Genomic DNA, 17,670 nt, shown 5'->3' on the forward strand with positions numbered 1-17,670 from the left:
GCTAAACAGAAGTTACAGCAGCAATGAATCAAGGTTTGGTCAGGGGAAAACAAAAAAGGTACAAGAAATATATAGCTATCCTTTCCAGCTACATCCCACTTCCCTTTAGCCCCAGTGCCAAAAACAGAAGAGTGGGTTCAAGAGAGGGGGATTAGAGCACTGCCATGCTAGAAGAGCCTTATGTGTAAGCAATTGAACTGAAGCTCCTCAGGTTTTTGTAGGACATTCTATCAACTGAACTGATTAATGAAGGTGGAGTCACGGCCCTGAATGATGAATGGATACCTAGGCAGGGCCAGGGAGGGAAAACATATGCCTTTATCTCTTATAAATTCTTCTTTCTGATTCCTCAGAGAAGTTCTACTCAAGAGATAAATAATTGCATTTATTTAAAATTTAAAAATACCTCTTTTGCCTATAATTTGCAAAGAATTTCACAGGAAGTATTAGGACTAACACTGATGGACAGCTACAGTTCAAAATTACGGCCATTACAGTCTACCATCAATATCATAACAGGTTTCTGTAAACCTTTGTGTTGACATTTTAAGCACTTTATTTTAGGACAGTAACACATAAAACTACTTTTCCACCATCATTTGAAACTGACATATGTTATGAAATTCCTGTAGATTTGGGTAAGTTTTATGCCAAGGATTTGAAATACAGGAACAGTCCAATAACTCTGCTGTAGCACAAAAAGGCACACTGTTGCTGCATTCCTTTAGACTTCTCATGAAGTTAGGCAACCCTACTGAAAAATTTATTTTTCTGAAAGTCTGTAAAATTTTTTTTCCATGTTGTCACACTAGACTGAGTTAGATGGGTTCAGCTAACAGAGATCTATTTTGAGAGCTTCCTATTGATTTATGTATTCTATTTCTAATTGCTTCATTGCTTCCATTGTATTCATGCATTCTTCCTGCACAATTCTATGGCTCTTTTTTTGGAGTATATTTTTAATGAGTTTTTTGTGTTCTTTCAGATTGACTTTAATACTTTCCTGTCCGATGGATCTCAAAAATTTTCCAATGGACGTGCAAACATGTATAATGCAGCTGGAAAGCTGTAAGTTTGCGTAATGTATTATCCTATACATACTTTTGCAGGGATTACAACGGCTATACAGGAGGTAGGAAAACCCCTTGTAGTGGTACAAGAACAAATTCTCAAAATTAATCTTCTATTTTATCACTACAATCTGTGAAATGTACATGATTTTAAGAGGAGAAGGTTCTTTCGTACCTATTTGAACTGAAAATCAAGAGATTTATGTAAATCTGAAATTGCCATTAAACTTGATTACCCAGTGACCGTTTATACAAAATTTCTGCATATAGGGTTTCACCATAAGTCTTTCTGTGTTTACACATACAGGAGGTGAATAATACAGGAGAGCATAAAGGAAACATAAGTTAAAGAAGTCATTTATGGGATTTTATGTGAAATAAAATCATTATATTTTAACATGTCATATATTTTACTTATCATCAACCTTGATATCTTGTTACTTAAAAGAGGATGGAAAGTGCACAACAGCTATGCCATTTCAAGGCACAAACGCATTCACAAAAGGAGAAATCAACTATTCTGTCTGATGCATTATATTCTCATTTCCCTTGTGCTGTGAAGTATTTGGGAATTGTTTTTTTTCTTAAAAAGAGAGGACTTCAAAAGAGAGTTATAGTGGAAAAATCCTCCTAATGATGCAAAGAACCAAAATAAAATAAAGCATTCTTTGAAAGCTTCCAGCAATCCGAGGTTTGTGAAAATAAATGACAGGGCAAGACAGATTAGGAAGTATTCATCTACAAGATCTAGATTTACAGTTTTTTGGGCCAATGAGTAAAATATTTCAAAAATAAAATAATTGTGCCTATAGAAGAATTTACTGGATTATTTGAAATATATCATAGATCAGAAACACAACACACATAATTTTATTAACGCATTTTTTTGAGGTTTTTTCTTCTTTTACTGGAACAAAGCAGCACCCAAGGGAAGGGAAGGTAATTATCTATCAGTCAGTATGTCAGAGCTGTTTCTTATATGGTATGCTTTTATAGAATATTGCAGGGTGAGTATAAAAGCCAGATCTATCTTTTATTACAATGGACAGATGGTAGCATTATGAAGCAGTCTTTCAATATAAGGACAACAGCTGAATCTGACAGCAGAAATTTTCTTGACTAAAATGGAGAGATCGTTATTTGCTGCAAATGTCAAGGAATGTAGGACAGTATTATGTATCCAGGATTTGAGCAAAGCTCCACAGTCAGCCAGAGCAGACGATCCTACTGATAACCTATGTCACTGTATAATTAATGTGACTAAACAAAAGGTTAGCAGGAGGCAGTTGCATCAGAGTATATGCAGATGGCAGGTATACTCACTAAATACAATTATGCTTCAAAGAGGAAGTATCATAAGGTTTGACTGAACAACCAAAATGTATCATTAAAAATGTTTTTAAAAGTTATGAAATTTTTGCTTTAACAGCTTCGTAAAACTCAGCTGCGTTTTTCCTCTCTTTCAGCTGTTGTGAGGACAGGTCAGACAACAACTGAGCATTCTTGAACAAACAGGCATCTGGTTTGCTTTAGAGAAACCTTGCAGGAGCCCACAATTCCCACAAACTACACCACAGGGAACCAATTTTTATTAGTTGAATAGCACTGTAGATGTTCTACTGTATTTTCCAGCAGAACATTTTTCACTGAAGTCTTGTTTTTAATCATTGAGTTCAGTGGGAGTAAATTCCCAGCTGCACATTCACATGGTAAAGAGAGGCAGTTCTCACAAAAGAAGAGCTGAAGAAAATACAGATGAGTGCTTCAAATTCTTTATTCACAGAGATCAAATTGGATTTCATAAGGAAGTTGCAAGTAATAAATCTTTTCCCATATTGCCTTGTCTAATTCTATTTTACCTGTAACTTCAGACATCAAAAAACAGACTATAGGAAAAGATGATGGCCTGAGGCAGAAAATTTTGCAGCATGTGGGAATTCTGGTTATATGTCTAATAGCAGAATAACCAGTTAGGTTTGCAAGAACAAAGCAGCAGTTCCCTGAGATTATTTTGGGACAGATCCAAAGCAGATATGTACAGTGACCTAAGTTCCAGGATCCTAGACCTTTGAGAACAGGAATTCACCTGTCCATAGCCAGATGTTCTGGAAGGGCAGGAAAGACAGGAAAGGAAATAGACAACTTGGAAGTGTTACAAAAAATATCTACATGCTGGGAAGAAGAGTAACCAGGTAAAAAAAACAAAATAAAACAGTTTATATAAGTGTGAACTCTATTCAATTTCCAAAACTTAGGAAAGGATGAGCAGAAACATTCAAATTCCAGACTCTCTGGCTAAGAAAAGTCATCCAGTTCTATTTAAAATTATAGAAGATAATAAGGAGGATGGGTGCATTTGGCATTTTCCCAGGCTTCACATCAAATCTCCTGAGGTAAGAACTGACATAACCCTGAGAGCCTGAATCTATCCAAGCATCTCTAATTTCTAGGCCACAGTGTCATACTCTGCTCTGGCTGTCTGCCTTGCATTTTTTGGTGCTCAGTGAGACAATGTAAACAGAGGGATCAAAGCACTAACCCTAGTGGTTAATGCCTTGTCGGGGGAAGTGGAAGACATTTGGGTTCAAAACAGAAAACACAGTCCTCTCATGTCCTGAGTGAATGATCTGACCACCAGGCTATGTTATAAAAACCAAAGTGTTTGAAGGAGCAAAACAGCAGGAACTATGCTTCCAGATGTTTCTTTTTGAAGTGGTGATCATTGCTGTTTTCTCCACTGAGTGCCAGGTTGTGTAGACATTATACATTATGAATTTACAAGGCCCATTTGTCTCATGGTTTCTGTAAACTGTGTGATCTTGCAAGTCTTGCTCCTGCATGTGTCACTAAGGAAATGAGAGTAAATCACTCATCTTTTTTTTACTCATCTTACCACTAGGATGCAAAGACTGACAGTTATAAGAGACAGATCATGGGTTTTGTCTCTCCTTTAAGTAGTAATTTCTTTTAGTACCAGATACTGTTGCTCCATCATGGAAAAGTCTAAGAGAAAAAAATCATGTATAGCTTTTTTCCCCAAATGATGTCTTTATTTTTAGCCAGCTCATGTAATGTTTTTTTCCAAGGTCAGTATAAGCAGCTGGATTTGCCCCTGGTAAAAGTACTTCATTATATCATGAAGTGTCTGAAAAATATTTAAGTGGAAATGTCTTCTATTTTTAAAGGATTTATTTTACCAAATGATTTCTCAGCAGCTAGAATGAGCTGCTTTTTTATCTTAGAAAGGGAACAAATGAAAATGCACATATGAAATAATCCTTTCTACAGTTCTGTGCCTTACACCAGGGCAGCCTATAGGCATGTGGGATAATTTTAGTTTTATTCTGCTTGAATAAGATACAAAGAAATGTCATCTAGATACATATTTATTTCTGTGGCTTGTCTCCCAGGAAAGAAGTGTTTTTCTTTCATATGCTAGAGCTTGTTATCTTTCTTTTTTAAGTTTTGCTTTAACCTCACAGCATTCCTTTATTCATAAATTACAATTATAACTTTATGTGACATTTAATATTCCTGAATTTTCAAATAATATTTAAAGGAATAAGTTACAAAAGAAAAGCTATAGTATGAAAAGGAACATAGGTAAAGTACAAAACACTTTCTTACCTCACAATTTTAACTTGATGTTTATTTTTTAAATTTTTCTCCTTTTGATTCATGGAGGCTTTTTAGTCTACCTAAGAAATTATGGTCTTATTTTCTGTATTGTTAAAGAAAATTCCCTCTGTACTACATGATTCTTATTTGCACAATTTCTTTCCCTCCAGTCTCTAATCTGGAGACTGTACAAGTGGAAAGATGGGAAGGCAGGCTGCAGCAGTACAAGCTAATTACAGAAAACTATGTGCACATTTTTCCTTTTTTCACAACAGTACAAAGACAACACAAGAAAGATAAAGTAACTGGAGTGTATTTCTCATCTGCCAGCGAATCCTCAGGTCTATACCTGAATGACAGAAATCATGGACACACTAGGTCAATGCCTGTCTGTACCAGAAGGTGTAGAAACACCATACTGCTTCTCTCATTTCCATTTCAGCAGCACAAAAATTATCAACTGCTCAGGCTGTGGTTTTTATTCTGCAGCTGGGTGACTCAAACTATTGTGTCTATCTGAAACGAGACATGACACACAGCTACAAAGATCAGGATACTCGTAGTCTTCAACTCCTGACCACTGCAGGATGAAAGGGCAGTAGTTACTATACAACTGCTGACATACAGAAACTAGAATAAAAGTGATAGATGGACACCTATAGGCTTCAGCAAGGAATAGTAGGTTTGGGAGATGTGCTAGAGTGCTGAGCTGAAATTTATTCTTTTCCAAAATTCAGGCTAAGAAGAATAAACCTATAACTCCCCAGGGACTTCCTTCAGAATGACCTAGAGGGCAGTGCAAGGTGCAGACACTTTGCAAAGCAGCTCAGAAGTACATTGAATAAAATCCTGCTTTCTTGGAGCTCCAGCACAAGTTTAACCTTGAAATGAATCACAGCTCATTTCTGAAGTTAATATATTTAGTGCGTAATATAGAAGAATTTGTTCTAACCTCATGTCAAAACCAGATTCGTTAGTTCTGTCATATCTTCCTCCTGCTATGTTGCTGGGAATTTAGGGCACAATTCAAATGTCTGGCATGCTCTTAGGAACAGTAATATGCAGGCAGCCTGTCCTGGAGGCAAACTAACTAGGGATGCCTAACTAGGGATGCCTAACAGAGGAGTAGTGGAATAACCCTAGTCAACATGACTGTAGTTCTTGCTTTAACCAGAGACTTAAAGAACTGATGGGTTTGCTGACTAAATCCAATGTTACTTTTGGCGCTGTACCATACTAAAAATTAAAGAAATGAGGATGGAATTTAGATAAATCACTGGAATTCAAAAATAAAAAATTCTGTAGCTGAGTAAACTCTTTTACAAAAAAGACAGATACTCTGTTCAGTTATTTCATGCTGAACATGTGTCTGTTTATTAACCATGAGGAAAAGAGTTGGGTTTTAATATACCTTGTAGGTGTTTTAAAATGAAAAAAGGGAAGCACAACCTTCCTGTAATAAAACAGAGTGAGTAGAAAATTTAAAGGATGCATTGATATTCAGCTGCATCACAAGTTTGCTCATGGCTTGGAAAGGTATGCCAAAGGTGGAGGGACAAAGCAAATAAAACTGTCAGCAGATGTGGTAAAGGAATTATGTTGGAATTGCCAAGACAATGACAGTTCAAAGGTGTAGAGTCTCTGATAGTACAGAAGAGCTGCTTGCCTTGTGTTTCTGTAACAGTGCAGTCTTTGGAGAACCAGGAGAAGAGATGTTAGATACTTCAACAATTCTTCAAGACAAACTTGTTGGATGTTCACTGTCCTGTCTATGAGATAATGGGCTTTTAATGACTACCACTGATACTGAATTAGCTAAAATAAAATCTTTCTACTCTTAGCATACAATTAATATTAATACCTTGGTTCCAATAAGTTTTGTAGAGTAATGTGGACTGATGCGGGTTGAATGGGACTCTATTTATTTAAGGCAGGCTTTAGTACTATACTTTCAAAATTGGATGAATGAAAAGTTAATATTTACTACTGATGGTAGTGTAAAAAACAAAATAAAATAGACAAAGATGCAGTCTAATTCCTTCTTCCAGGAACCTCATATGAGTGTTGATAACAACTTGTCAACAACATTTTTGAAAAAATATTTTTTTCTGGGAAAGATGAGTCAAATCAAGGACAAAGTTTGTTTTTTCTTTCAAGACACTGTAGATGACTTTGATACTTAGAAATATTTCAGCAGGATCACACTCTTTTTTCCTGAACTTTCTCCTGGAACCTCTAATTGAAAATGCTGAAAAATTTCACTCTAGCTAAACAATTTTCAGTGCTGTCTAAAGGCTAAAGCTACTATATCTTCTTGTCCACCATCTGCCAGAGTTTTGTATAGATTATATCAACAAAATAAAATACCACTACAATTTAATTTTATTTGATGTCCAGTTGTTCAAAACCCTCCATCAAGTATTTCACGCACAAGTCCTGAGAACTGCTTTTTATCAATGCCTTATCTCTTCCAGCTTCTCCCCTCTGTTAGTATGACAGAGTTTTACTTTCATTTTGTCACATTTATCACCAACTCTGTTGCACATCATTTTCTAAAATAATATTTCTGCAGACCAAATCTAAGTTTCCCAGTTGTTTCAGGCCCTCTTCCTTTCTAGCAAATTCTAAATTTTGCCAGTATATGCTTCATTAACTAATTACCTGGAATGACTTCAGGCTCCTGAAAATTACTTGTCACTTTAAGAGAACTGTTTGCACAGAGGCTACAGCGCCATGCATTCACACAGTTCTTGACTTTTCCAGAGAAACACTCTCCTGGAAACGTTATCCTCCTGGGATGATGTCTTTGTTATATAATTACCAAAAATTTACCTCCTGCTTTTGCATTTTAGATGTGCAAGTCCTCAGACTTTGGGTTAATAGAGAGAGCAGTAGTGTAACCTAATGAGCCCTGTAACTCCTTAGCATCACTGTTCAAACATAACAAAGTCGTTTTTTCTATCCTTTCTTTACAGTTCTAGGATGATACCAGTTAGATTTTGTATAATTGGTAATATCTTTATAGAATTAAGTAAGAGCAAGTACTGCATGGTAGCCAAACAAAAAGAAATACATTGCTAGCTGCCCTCTTCTTCAGCCACAGAAGCAGGTGTTTGTCCCATAAAAAACAATTTAACAATGCTACTTCCTTTCCCAACCTTCATTCTTTCATACCCTGCAAACCCAAACCCTAGCACACTGCATTTCAGTGACAGAAGTCTTTACTAATGCACTTGATTCAGTTTAGGTTGGCCTGGTCCTGAGGACCATGGTAGATTATAGCCTCCGTTGCTTTCAGCTATTCATGTAGAATAAAAGATTCACTTTTTGCACCAATGAGCTGCACCCTCATATACTACCTAGGCTAGTGACTGACTATCCTTTATTCAACAATAAAACTTATCCACTAGGAATTCCCTACATAACACTGTACTTCTCAGCCACTGGTAATAAAAATATCTGGTAGTAATTTATAATAGTCACCAACACCACCTCATAGTCAAAGAAGAAAAACTTCTGGTTTAATGGGAGGCTAAATATCATGTTGGGTTGCAGTTAATCCCTTATAGGCCCTAAAGGGAAATGTCTTGTACTTCATAACTGCTACATATTTCAGTGCAGTTCTTACAAGTTGCATAATATGTCTAACAATATAACTAACACATAGCACAAGTTTGTATGAGTAACCACACATTCATTGAGAATAAAGCCTTCACATTTCAAGACCACACTTTACTGCTCCGTTTGTGCAGTGATAACCATGCAACTTCTCAGATTTTTTATCTCATATAGCGTGTTGAAAATACACACAGTTTTTTCTAATCTTCAAAAGCAGACTAGTATCAGCAACAGGCATTTAGACCATTTAGTTATATTTATGTTACTGAATGACTTTTTTTTTTTTTAATTGCTTTAAAGATAACGCACATTTGTTAGTCAGGTGACAGGTAGCCAAGAATCAAAAGCTCAGGTGGACTTCAGGTGTACTATTTCTAGAACAGGACAGGGACAATTATTACAATTAATCAGCAGAAGTCCGAAAATTAGTGTGCCAGGGAACTGTATATTTTAGGCTCATTGCATATATAACACTACATACCTAAACTGTAATAGTATAAATACTACACTATGGTAACCACTGATTGTTTTAAAGAGTGATTTCTATAGAAATGTCTTTTTCGCCTTATGCACTATGCACACAGTACCATGAGCATTCTGAGTGTTAAGCACTGTGCTATTCAGCAGGTCCTCTTCATAAAATTAATTGAAAAAAGATATTTTCTTTTGATTTCATTCAAGCTGATTTAATTTAACATACTAGTGAAAACATTATACTATTTTAAATTTACGTGGTATAACATAAACTCACATCTCCATTAAGTTCTGTATATTTTAAGACACTTTTAATTTACGGCTATGACCTTGACTTACAAAACTGAAGTTACAGTTTTGAATGCTAACGCTATCTTTGGGCATTTAAAATGTAAAAATGACAAAAACTAATTACATTTGAATATGCTGCTATTATTTATACTATATTGAATTATAGAAGAATTAGTGGGCAGAGTAGAAAATCAAAATTAAAAGTATGCATTAGAGATTAATGGACCTGATTTTTTGAAACACATTTTGACACAGCAGTTGTTTGTCGCCAGTTCAATGAGTTTTACTCAGGGAATATCACTTCTGGCTATTATCTACATGCTTCAAGTGGTAATCTGCTTTACATACAACTGCTTTTTGTCTGAATTCATGCAAAGTTTGATAAGATATATATTATTGATTTTTCACAGTTTATGGCATTTAATAATGAATTTTAACTGTGTTTATGGAGTATCATGCAATCAATAAGAAAAGCAAGTGTTTTCTTGTACATTTGATATATGCTTGTAGTGGCCTGAGCAATGTCTGATCTTAATTAATTATTTTAAAGGATATGGTAGTCTCATTTTTATCATCCAGCCTCAAAAAAAGGGCTAAGTAAATCAACAGTCAGCTTGAGTTCCTGTGAATACCCTGTATAAAGGTTCTCCCCAAAAGAAACATCAAGAATTTAGAAGGAAGAAGTGCTGAAAACATTTTTACATTTATAAACACTAATTCTTAGCTCCTAGGTTCATTCAACATAGATCAGAAAATATGAAGTGTATCTCAGTCTTCAGGTTAGCAGATCAGGTCACTGAATGCCATTTATTGGTGTATTTAAAGAGTAACAGTCACTGAATATAATGGGTAAGGTTTATGCCCACACAGCAGACAGGTTGCTTTTTTGCTCAAACTCAAAATGTCAGTAATTTTGGGTAGACAGCTACTCCTAGAAGGTTCTGAACAATATACTTTAAACAGTAATTTGTTACTGAAATGTTAAAAGAATTTCTGTTTCTCAACATGTTATTTTCAACAGCTTTTTGCTATTGGACTGAAGCAGAAAAGAAATACTTCAAATAAACTGAAAGCTATATGAATTAGATGAGAAAAAATCTTCTTTTACCTTCTGGTTTCTTCTAGGATGTGTGGCTCAAACTTGAATAAAAATTATGAAGCCTTTTTTCTTTTCAAGTTGTAATAAGCATATAAAATTTATTTAGAAAGAAAATTAGAATGAAATGCCTGGGAAAGTTAACAGATCACATATTCAGAAGAAATGGGGTATTTTCCCCAATGATATCCCATGCAAATTTTTATCTGAGAGAGGGAAATAGAAGGAAAAAGTACTTGTCCTAGCAAAGTCTGGACCTTGATTAGTATGTCTTTTGCTGTTATATCTAATCTTGTACACATGCATGAGGCATGGAAAAGTGCAGGAGACTTAATATTAAAACTGAGTGTTTCTTAATATCATTATATGTCACAGTCAGTTAATTTGAGATTATAATCAATTGCTTTCCCATGTGTTGTTTCAGTTTAAGAGAAAAGCAGTTTTTCAATCAACTAATACTACTGCAGAATTTTTAATTCATTGCTGTCTTTGAACAATTTGCACTTAAACATTCAAATTGACATAAATCCATAAACATAGCTTAGAAAATCCACATTTCACCTCAAGGAAAAGGATCTGAGTGTGAATGGCCTATTTTATCCTTCGTGGGCTGGGGAGAGAAAGATGCTCCCAAGCACCCAAGAGATGTGGATATTTAGCTAATTTAAATGCTTTTGTTGAATCCTTTAATGACCATCTAATTATTAAGATTTAAAACAGTTTAATAGGACAATAATTTTGTCCCAATTCAGTATGGTATAGAATGGCAGATAAAAATATGTGATTACGAGGTACAAGCAGACCTTCTGTTCTACATCTTTTTAATAGCATTTACTTAAAATATTGTAATTTGTTATGTTACTGCTTTTCAAAGTTTGCAGCTGACTTAAAGTTTATTTGGGTTTTTTCTTTGTTTTAGTTGGATACACAATGAATGATCTCATTTTTGAGTGGCAAGAAAAGGGAGCGGTTCAAGTAGCAGAAGGTCTCACTCTGCCACAGTTTCTGTTGAAAGAAGAAAAGGATTTATGTTACTGCACCAAGCATTATAATACAGGTAGGAAAGTGATTACAACTGAAAAGACATTTAACATTTATTGTTATAAGAAATGTCACAGTTGGGGTATTTTTTAAAGTTCTCACTGAATTCAGAAGAGGGTTAGAACATGCAGGTGCATTGTACAAGGTAATGTAGTCTTAAATAACTGGAAAACAAACCAAAACTCCCTGAACCCTGAACAAACTCCAATTTGAGTTACCTTAAGAAAATATAGAGTTGAAATAATTCAGAAACTGTTCAGTCAGGGGTTTTACTCAGTAGGTGCCGTGACCATATTTACAATGTGAGATCTGAAGCACTACTGAAATCCAGAGGTCTGCATGTTGGGCACTAATCATAGCCTGGCTCCGGCAGGAATAAAGGGACATAGGGTTGCCAAGTTATCCCTGCCCTAGTTCATACAGCAAGGGGACAATGTGAATGAGCTGAAAGGAGTCTTAGGTGTGGCCAGGTGGACAAACTAGACATGAGCATGCAATGACAGGACAAGGGTGAATGGATTCAAACTGAAAGAGAGGAAGCATAGATATCAGGAAGAAATTCTATTTTGTGAGAGTGGTGATGCACTGGAACAGGCTGCCCAGAGAAGTTGTGGATACCCCATCCCTGGAAGTGTTCAAGGCTAGATTGGATGGGGCTTTGAGCAGCACGGTCTAGTGGAAGGTGTCCCTGCCCATGGCAAGGGGTTGGAATTGGTGATCTTTAAGGGTCTCTCAACTCAAAACATTCTATAATTCTCTAATTCTGTGATTCTGTGATACTGAATTGAAGCCTTTGTTGAACTGAGATATTCAGCTCATCTCTGCGATTACTTGAAGAAGGAGGGGATTAACATTAACAATATAGTTATTATATTTTTACTTTTAATTATGAAAAACTATATTAATAACTGAACAATCAAAAGCACATTAATCCTGAAAAACAAAGGCTATAAATGCATTGTTTATATATTCTTTTGAGGAAAAAAAAAAAAAGCTAAAACTCTTCCATTCTAACCCAGATATCTTTTAATTTTTGCTCTCCAGTATGATCAAACATGTCTTAAAATTTAAGATTAGAATGATTCATTTGGATTCTGCTGAAATGTCAGGGAGAGAAAATTAAATAGGTGATGTTCCTAAGAAATGTCTTGCTACAATCAAAATTAAAGAGGGGTGCTTTCCACCACTGAGTTTTATCACAACTACAGTGGTGCCCTAAGAGAAAGGAAGGTTCACTCATAATTTCCATATAGAGTAGGAAGATACTGATAGAGATATTTTGAAGTTTTTTCTAAAATAAATTGGAAATACTTAACATGCACTTTTATTGTACAAATACTAATATCTGGATAATCCTTTAAAACCTTCTAAAATTTGTGATACATATCCTATAGCAAAGTAAGTTTTTCACTTGGTCATTTCTTTGTTAATTGTAAGATAGTAATTCCTATTACTCCTTTTTTTCCTTTCTACCATAATCCTTGCGACAAATAAGAAAAATTTATTTTCTTTATTTTCTACTGTCTCCTTTGAGATATACAAGCAACTTACCCTTTCCTTTTAGGATTCTCCTGGTTTTGTGCCATTTTAATGAGTGTATGTAATTGTATTCTATACCCTGTATATGATATTAACTAATGAGAAATCATGGTATAGAATATTCTCTTTTTTCTAAAGTTCATTTGCATAACATGATGCATCAAAAATCTCTGAGAAATGAAGACATTACTGTGATGCTTAGCCTGATACTGAATGGAAAACTGGTTTAAAATTTCAGAATTTCCAGTAATTTCCAAACACTGTCCAAAGATGAGTTGTATTCTTACTCATCTCTCTAAGAACTTACATTATAATCATCAGAGTTGAAACCTTGTGATTTGGAGTAAAACTTCATTTTATCAGTATTTTGAAGCACTTCATTTTTTTTTTCACAACCTATTTTTCAAACCTATTTAACTTGGTATTAATTTTTATCTAAGGAAAAATAGGAAAATATGCTATGGCTAGGCATACTGTCCTAGGTTATGTGGGGTCAACTTATATGTACTGTTCTTTCACTGTGGCCCTGACCTGAGAGGAGAAGCAGGAGCTACAGATGTTATTAACTGCATGTGAGACCTCATGGTTCTCAAGACGTGGCTACAAGAGCACTTGTCTCTGTGCAATTCTGTCACATTTAGGTGAGAGGAGGGATTTACTGCAATAAGTTTAGAGACAGTGTGGCAAATCAACAGCTTGTTGTATTCTGTATTGCTTTGGCCAAAGTGCATTTCTCTGGCCAAACACGCTCTAAGATGTGATTACAACCCATAACCCTGGAAAGATGAAGCTCATACCTGTACTTAAAAAGTAATTGGACCATTTAACTTGGCCATCAAAAAATCAAGGCATTTGATAACACAGAAACCTTGGAAGCCTGGATGCTTCCAAGGATGGGAATGTTTAAAAAAAAAGATGTCAGCAAAAGGTAAAGCAATTGCACAGCTGTGGGGGGAAAAATGTGATGCTGATGCTGAGTAGCGGTGGAAGGGTATGTCCTCACCAGAGGAAGCAGCTGAGCGACCTGCTCTGAATTACAGGACCGAAATTACAGGTACAGAACTTTGTCAGGGCAAATCAGAAAGAAAAGGTGGTTTTACCCATGAAGGACTACATTTATTGTGTTAGTCTCCTATCTGAGGTAACAGTATTTTGTCCAAAGCATTTTTTAAAATTCAAATCTTCAGTATGAAGCAAATTTGATTAGAAGGGTTTGGTTTCTAGGAGAGTAAGTATTCCTTTTATTTCTTTGTTACAACTAATATTATTAACTACCATTTGTAGGCTAAAACCCTATAAACATTATATTTACGACAACAGCTATTTTCACTATGTCATTTGGATACATGATCAGTAATGTGCTTTCTTAAGTCTTCTGCAATGAGATACTGCAGGCAGATATGCCTTTAGGATACTCCACAAGAACTAAAATTTACAAAAAGCAATTTTTAAAATATGATATGAAGTCTGGTCTATGACAGACTAGATAAAATGAATTCTTAAAATAATGCTAAGCAACTGCATCTGGTATGCAGTAAGTGACCAAAGAATTTTCAAATTAAATTTGGTTACAACACAGGATGGAAAGCTCTTCTGAGACATCCTGTAAAACAGAAAAAAATCCCAAAATTCTCCCTGTGAAGCAAATTAACATGAAGCTTCAGGACAGTATGTGGAGACTCATCAGTGCATGTCTCATCAGTGTTTCATTCCCAAATGAAAATGGTTCACTGTACCAGAGCTCAAAAAATAAACTACGTCTAAATATAGAGACGTAACAGTTTCAGCAACAGTACAGAAAAATGGCTCATCAGATCTTGTGTTCTGAAGTGACACAACAACATTTCTGATAATTTTCATGTTTTGCATCCACAGGCATATTCGCAGTGACCAATTTGGAAAGCAAGGTGGAATCATAACTATTAGAAAAATCACACATGAACCATTAACAGTACAAGGATGGTCTTGCTTTGCCACATTCCTATGTGACATTAATTGCTTCCCTGTTATGCAATACCTAACTTTTATTTCAATCACAGCTGCAAAAAGTCCAATATACAGTAGCATGAATTTATACATAATAGCATTGGCTAACAGGAACAAATGAGTCTTGGCTTTATTCCTGCATCATGGATAATGCTTTACACCCACACTTGAGTGATGCTGCTCAGAATTATCTTAGGTCTAATAATGCCTTTTGGATCAAAGAATTTGATGGTGTGGTCCTGAATATAGTGAAGCTATGATTGCTGCACTCACCACCGGAGCTGATAGATTCTGTGACCATTTCTGATAATTGTGATCTTGATGAGCAGCATGTTTCCTTAGCTCCATAGTCCCCCATCTGACTTCCTAATATGCACATTCCAAACACAATTTTTTCTCATGATCCCATTTGTTTCCCCATAGTCAAAAAAGTTCCTTAACAACCTGTACATTGTGGCCCTTCTAAGTCTCACCTTCAACCGACCTAGTGCCTTATATTCAGCCATTTTGCTGCCAGTTTGATGACAGTGATTAAAGGAGACATAACTTCGATGTCTTATTCTGACAACAACTCAAACCCCTACTTGTGTTGACAAACATCTAAACCACTCTTTTTGAGACTATAGGAGTGATTTTTAAGACATGACTTTTTAACTCCCTCAAGTTTTTTCATAGACCATTTCTGCAAAAAAGAGGTTTGTACTTTTTACCCAGGAGATAGTCTATGGGTGTGAAATATCTGAAGCTGCTCATTCCTTCACTCAAAAAGCAGAAGTTATAAACACTTTGGAAAACAGTCTGTGGCAGGCTGAGGATGTGATCATCCCTAGATGCACAAAATGGCACTGTCTGACTTCAACAAGGCATTTTTCTCATGGGTAGAGAGGCCACAATTGTCAACCCTGCACTGATCAAAATTTGAGCATTCTACTTTAAAGATTCATTGATGAAAAATTCATCATCTGTCCTGGAAGTGGAAACATTACATCTAGATGTCTCTTTAGTTTATACTTCTCCCCTCTCTGCCCCTGCTAACACAGTGCAGCACATGACAAGTCTTTCACATCATAAGACTTCTGCTCAACTTGATATCTCTCAGGCTCCCAAGCCTAGGAGACCTCCTACCTACCTAGTCCATCTCCAGCCTGTACCCGAGCAGGGAGCTACTCCATTCCCATCACAGACCTGTGCATTTGTCTTTCCCATGATGTTGTGCTGGGTTCTCCAGCCTACAAAGGTCCTGCTCAATGCAGCTCGGGTCTCCATTCTGAGGGACATGAGAACTGCAAATGCAAATTTATCAAGCTGAAAAAGAAACAGTTTCCCTTTTCAGTATTTATTTTCAACTGTCTTTTACTGCAGTCATTATCAGTCTCACGCCAATGTCAAGTTTACCACCTGCCTCAGTATTTTTTTTCAACAAAAAGCTGTGTAAAGACACTTCCTTCCTGTGCAGGAATCTATGTGGTCAAAGACAGGTGACAGCCTCAGCACTGATTTTCCCCGATATACTGCTGATATCCACAGACTGTGACTTGAAAGAAAAACTGAATGGTAGCACATTCCTAGAGTCATTTAGCGAATCTTGGCTTTAGATACATACACAAGTGCCATGTAAATGATAATTTGTCTAGTTCTATAAGTTAGACACTGGAAAATCACAGTTTCTCTTCAGGCTGTATGAAGATAGATACAATGTTTTATCTATTTTAAGATGTGGAAAAAACTAGTACTTTTATAAGCAGCTTTTATCAGCAAAATACACTTAAATTGCAATATATAGTAAAATGCAAATTGGAAAGTTTCTAGAGACTGCAGTTACGGACTTCTTAGAAAGGCATGAAATTTATTTCAGCTACATTTACTTATATGCAATCAGTTTTATAGATACAATCTCTTGAAATAATGAGCTTTGTATACACATAATTTATGAATTATTTAAGCAATTTTAAACAATTTATGAATTGTTTAAAAAAAGTATGACTGGAAGGCAAAGGAACAGAAAGAATTTAGCTGTATTTCGGTAATAAGTAAAGCAGAGTTCTTCTCAAACAAAAGTGTCACATTTTTGGGAGATAAGGAAATGTCTTTACTGAACAAGGTGAAATCAAGTGGTCTGCTTTTCTTGTGGTGATTCTAATAATGACTCAAACAGGAGAGAAAGTAAAGGGGACAGTATTGCCTCATGGAAAAGTCAGTTTATATATTTCATTCTCCTTCATCCTCTCTATGAAAATCATCTGCTATTCTGACTGCAGTGTTATACATAACATGCTGTTGCCAAGAGATGTTAATTACAATCTTATTTTAGCAGATGCAGAGAAAAAAGAAAGCACACAACAAAAAGGCAAAGGGAAAGTGCTGGTGGTCTATGTGATCCCTCTTAAGGCATTACAGTTTTATTTCCTCCTGAGATTGTCCATTTTCAGCTAAGACATTTTTTCAATTAGAAGATAAAATTGTCCTCAGAAAATTTCCTTTCAACATTAATAACTTCCAACATAAAAGGCATGTTTTTTTTGTTTGTTTGTTTTGTTTGTTTTTTGGGGGGGGGACTTTTTTTTCTTTTCTTCACCAATCCATTTTGTCTGAAGACAGTTAGATCCAATAGTCACACTAAAGACAATGACCTTTGCCAGGGTGATTCCATTCTGTGTACTAGATAAAACATTAGGGTTTATATATGCAGGGCCTTTAATAAAAGCTTTGATTAATTACATGAGGAATGATTTTGTCTCAGGACAATACTGATCAAACTTCATCTGTCTGGGGTTTTAACACACAAGTATTTAAAGGACTAGCTTTCTACTACCTAGCACACTGAAATTCCCCAACTCAGGAGACAAGTGCCAGAACCAGCATTAAGGAAGGGCTGGAGAAATACAGCAAAGGGAAGGTCTGTGATGGCCTGCAGTAGGATCATATTTGCAATATATA

At 35.7% G+C, this 17,670-nt stretch overlaps 1 protein-coding gene across 1 annotated transcript in view; it reads left to right on the forward strand.

Moving 5' to 3' along the window:
* GLRA3 (glycine receptor alpha 3) overlaps positions 1-17,670 on the forward strand; it is an 82,453-nt gene that overhangs the window by 43,944 nt on the left and 20,839 nt on the right. The window contains exons 5-6 of the mRNA XM_014883982.2: positions 986-1,068; positions 11,087-11,224. Of these exons, the coding sequence (XP_014739468.2) occupies positions 986-1,068; positions 11,087-11,224 (221 nt within the window). The remainder of the gene's footprint in view (positions 1-985; positions 1,069-11,086; positions 11,225-17,670) is intronic.

This window comes from Sturnus vulgaris, chromosome 4 (assembly GCF_052056855.1).
Source record: "Sturnus vulgaris isolate bStuVul1 chromosome 4, bStuVul1.hap1, whole genome shotgun sequence".
Lineage (NCBI taxonomy): Eukaryota > Metazoa > Chordata > Aves > Passeriformes > Sturnidae > Sturnus > Sturnus vulgaris.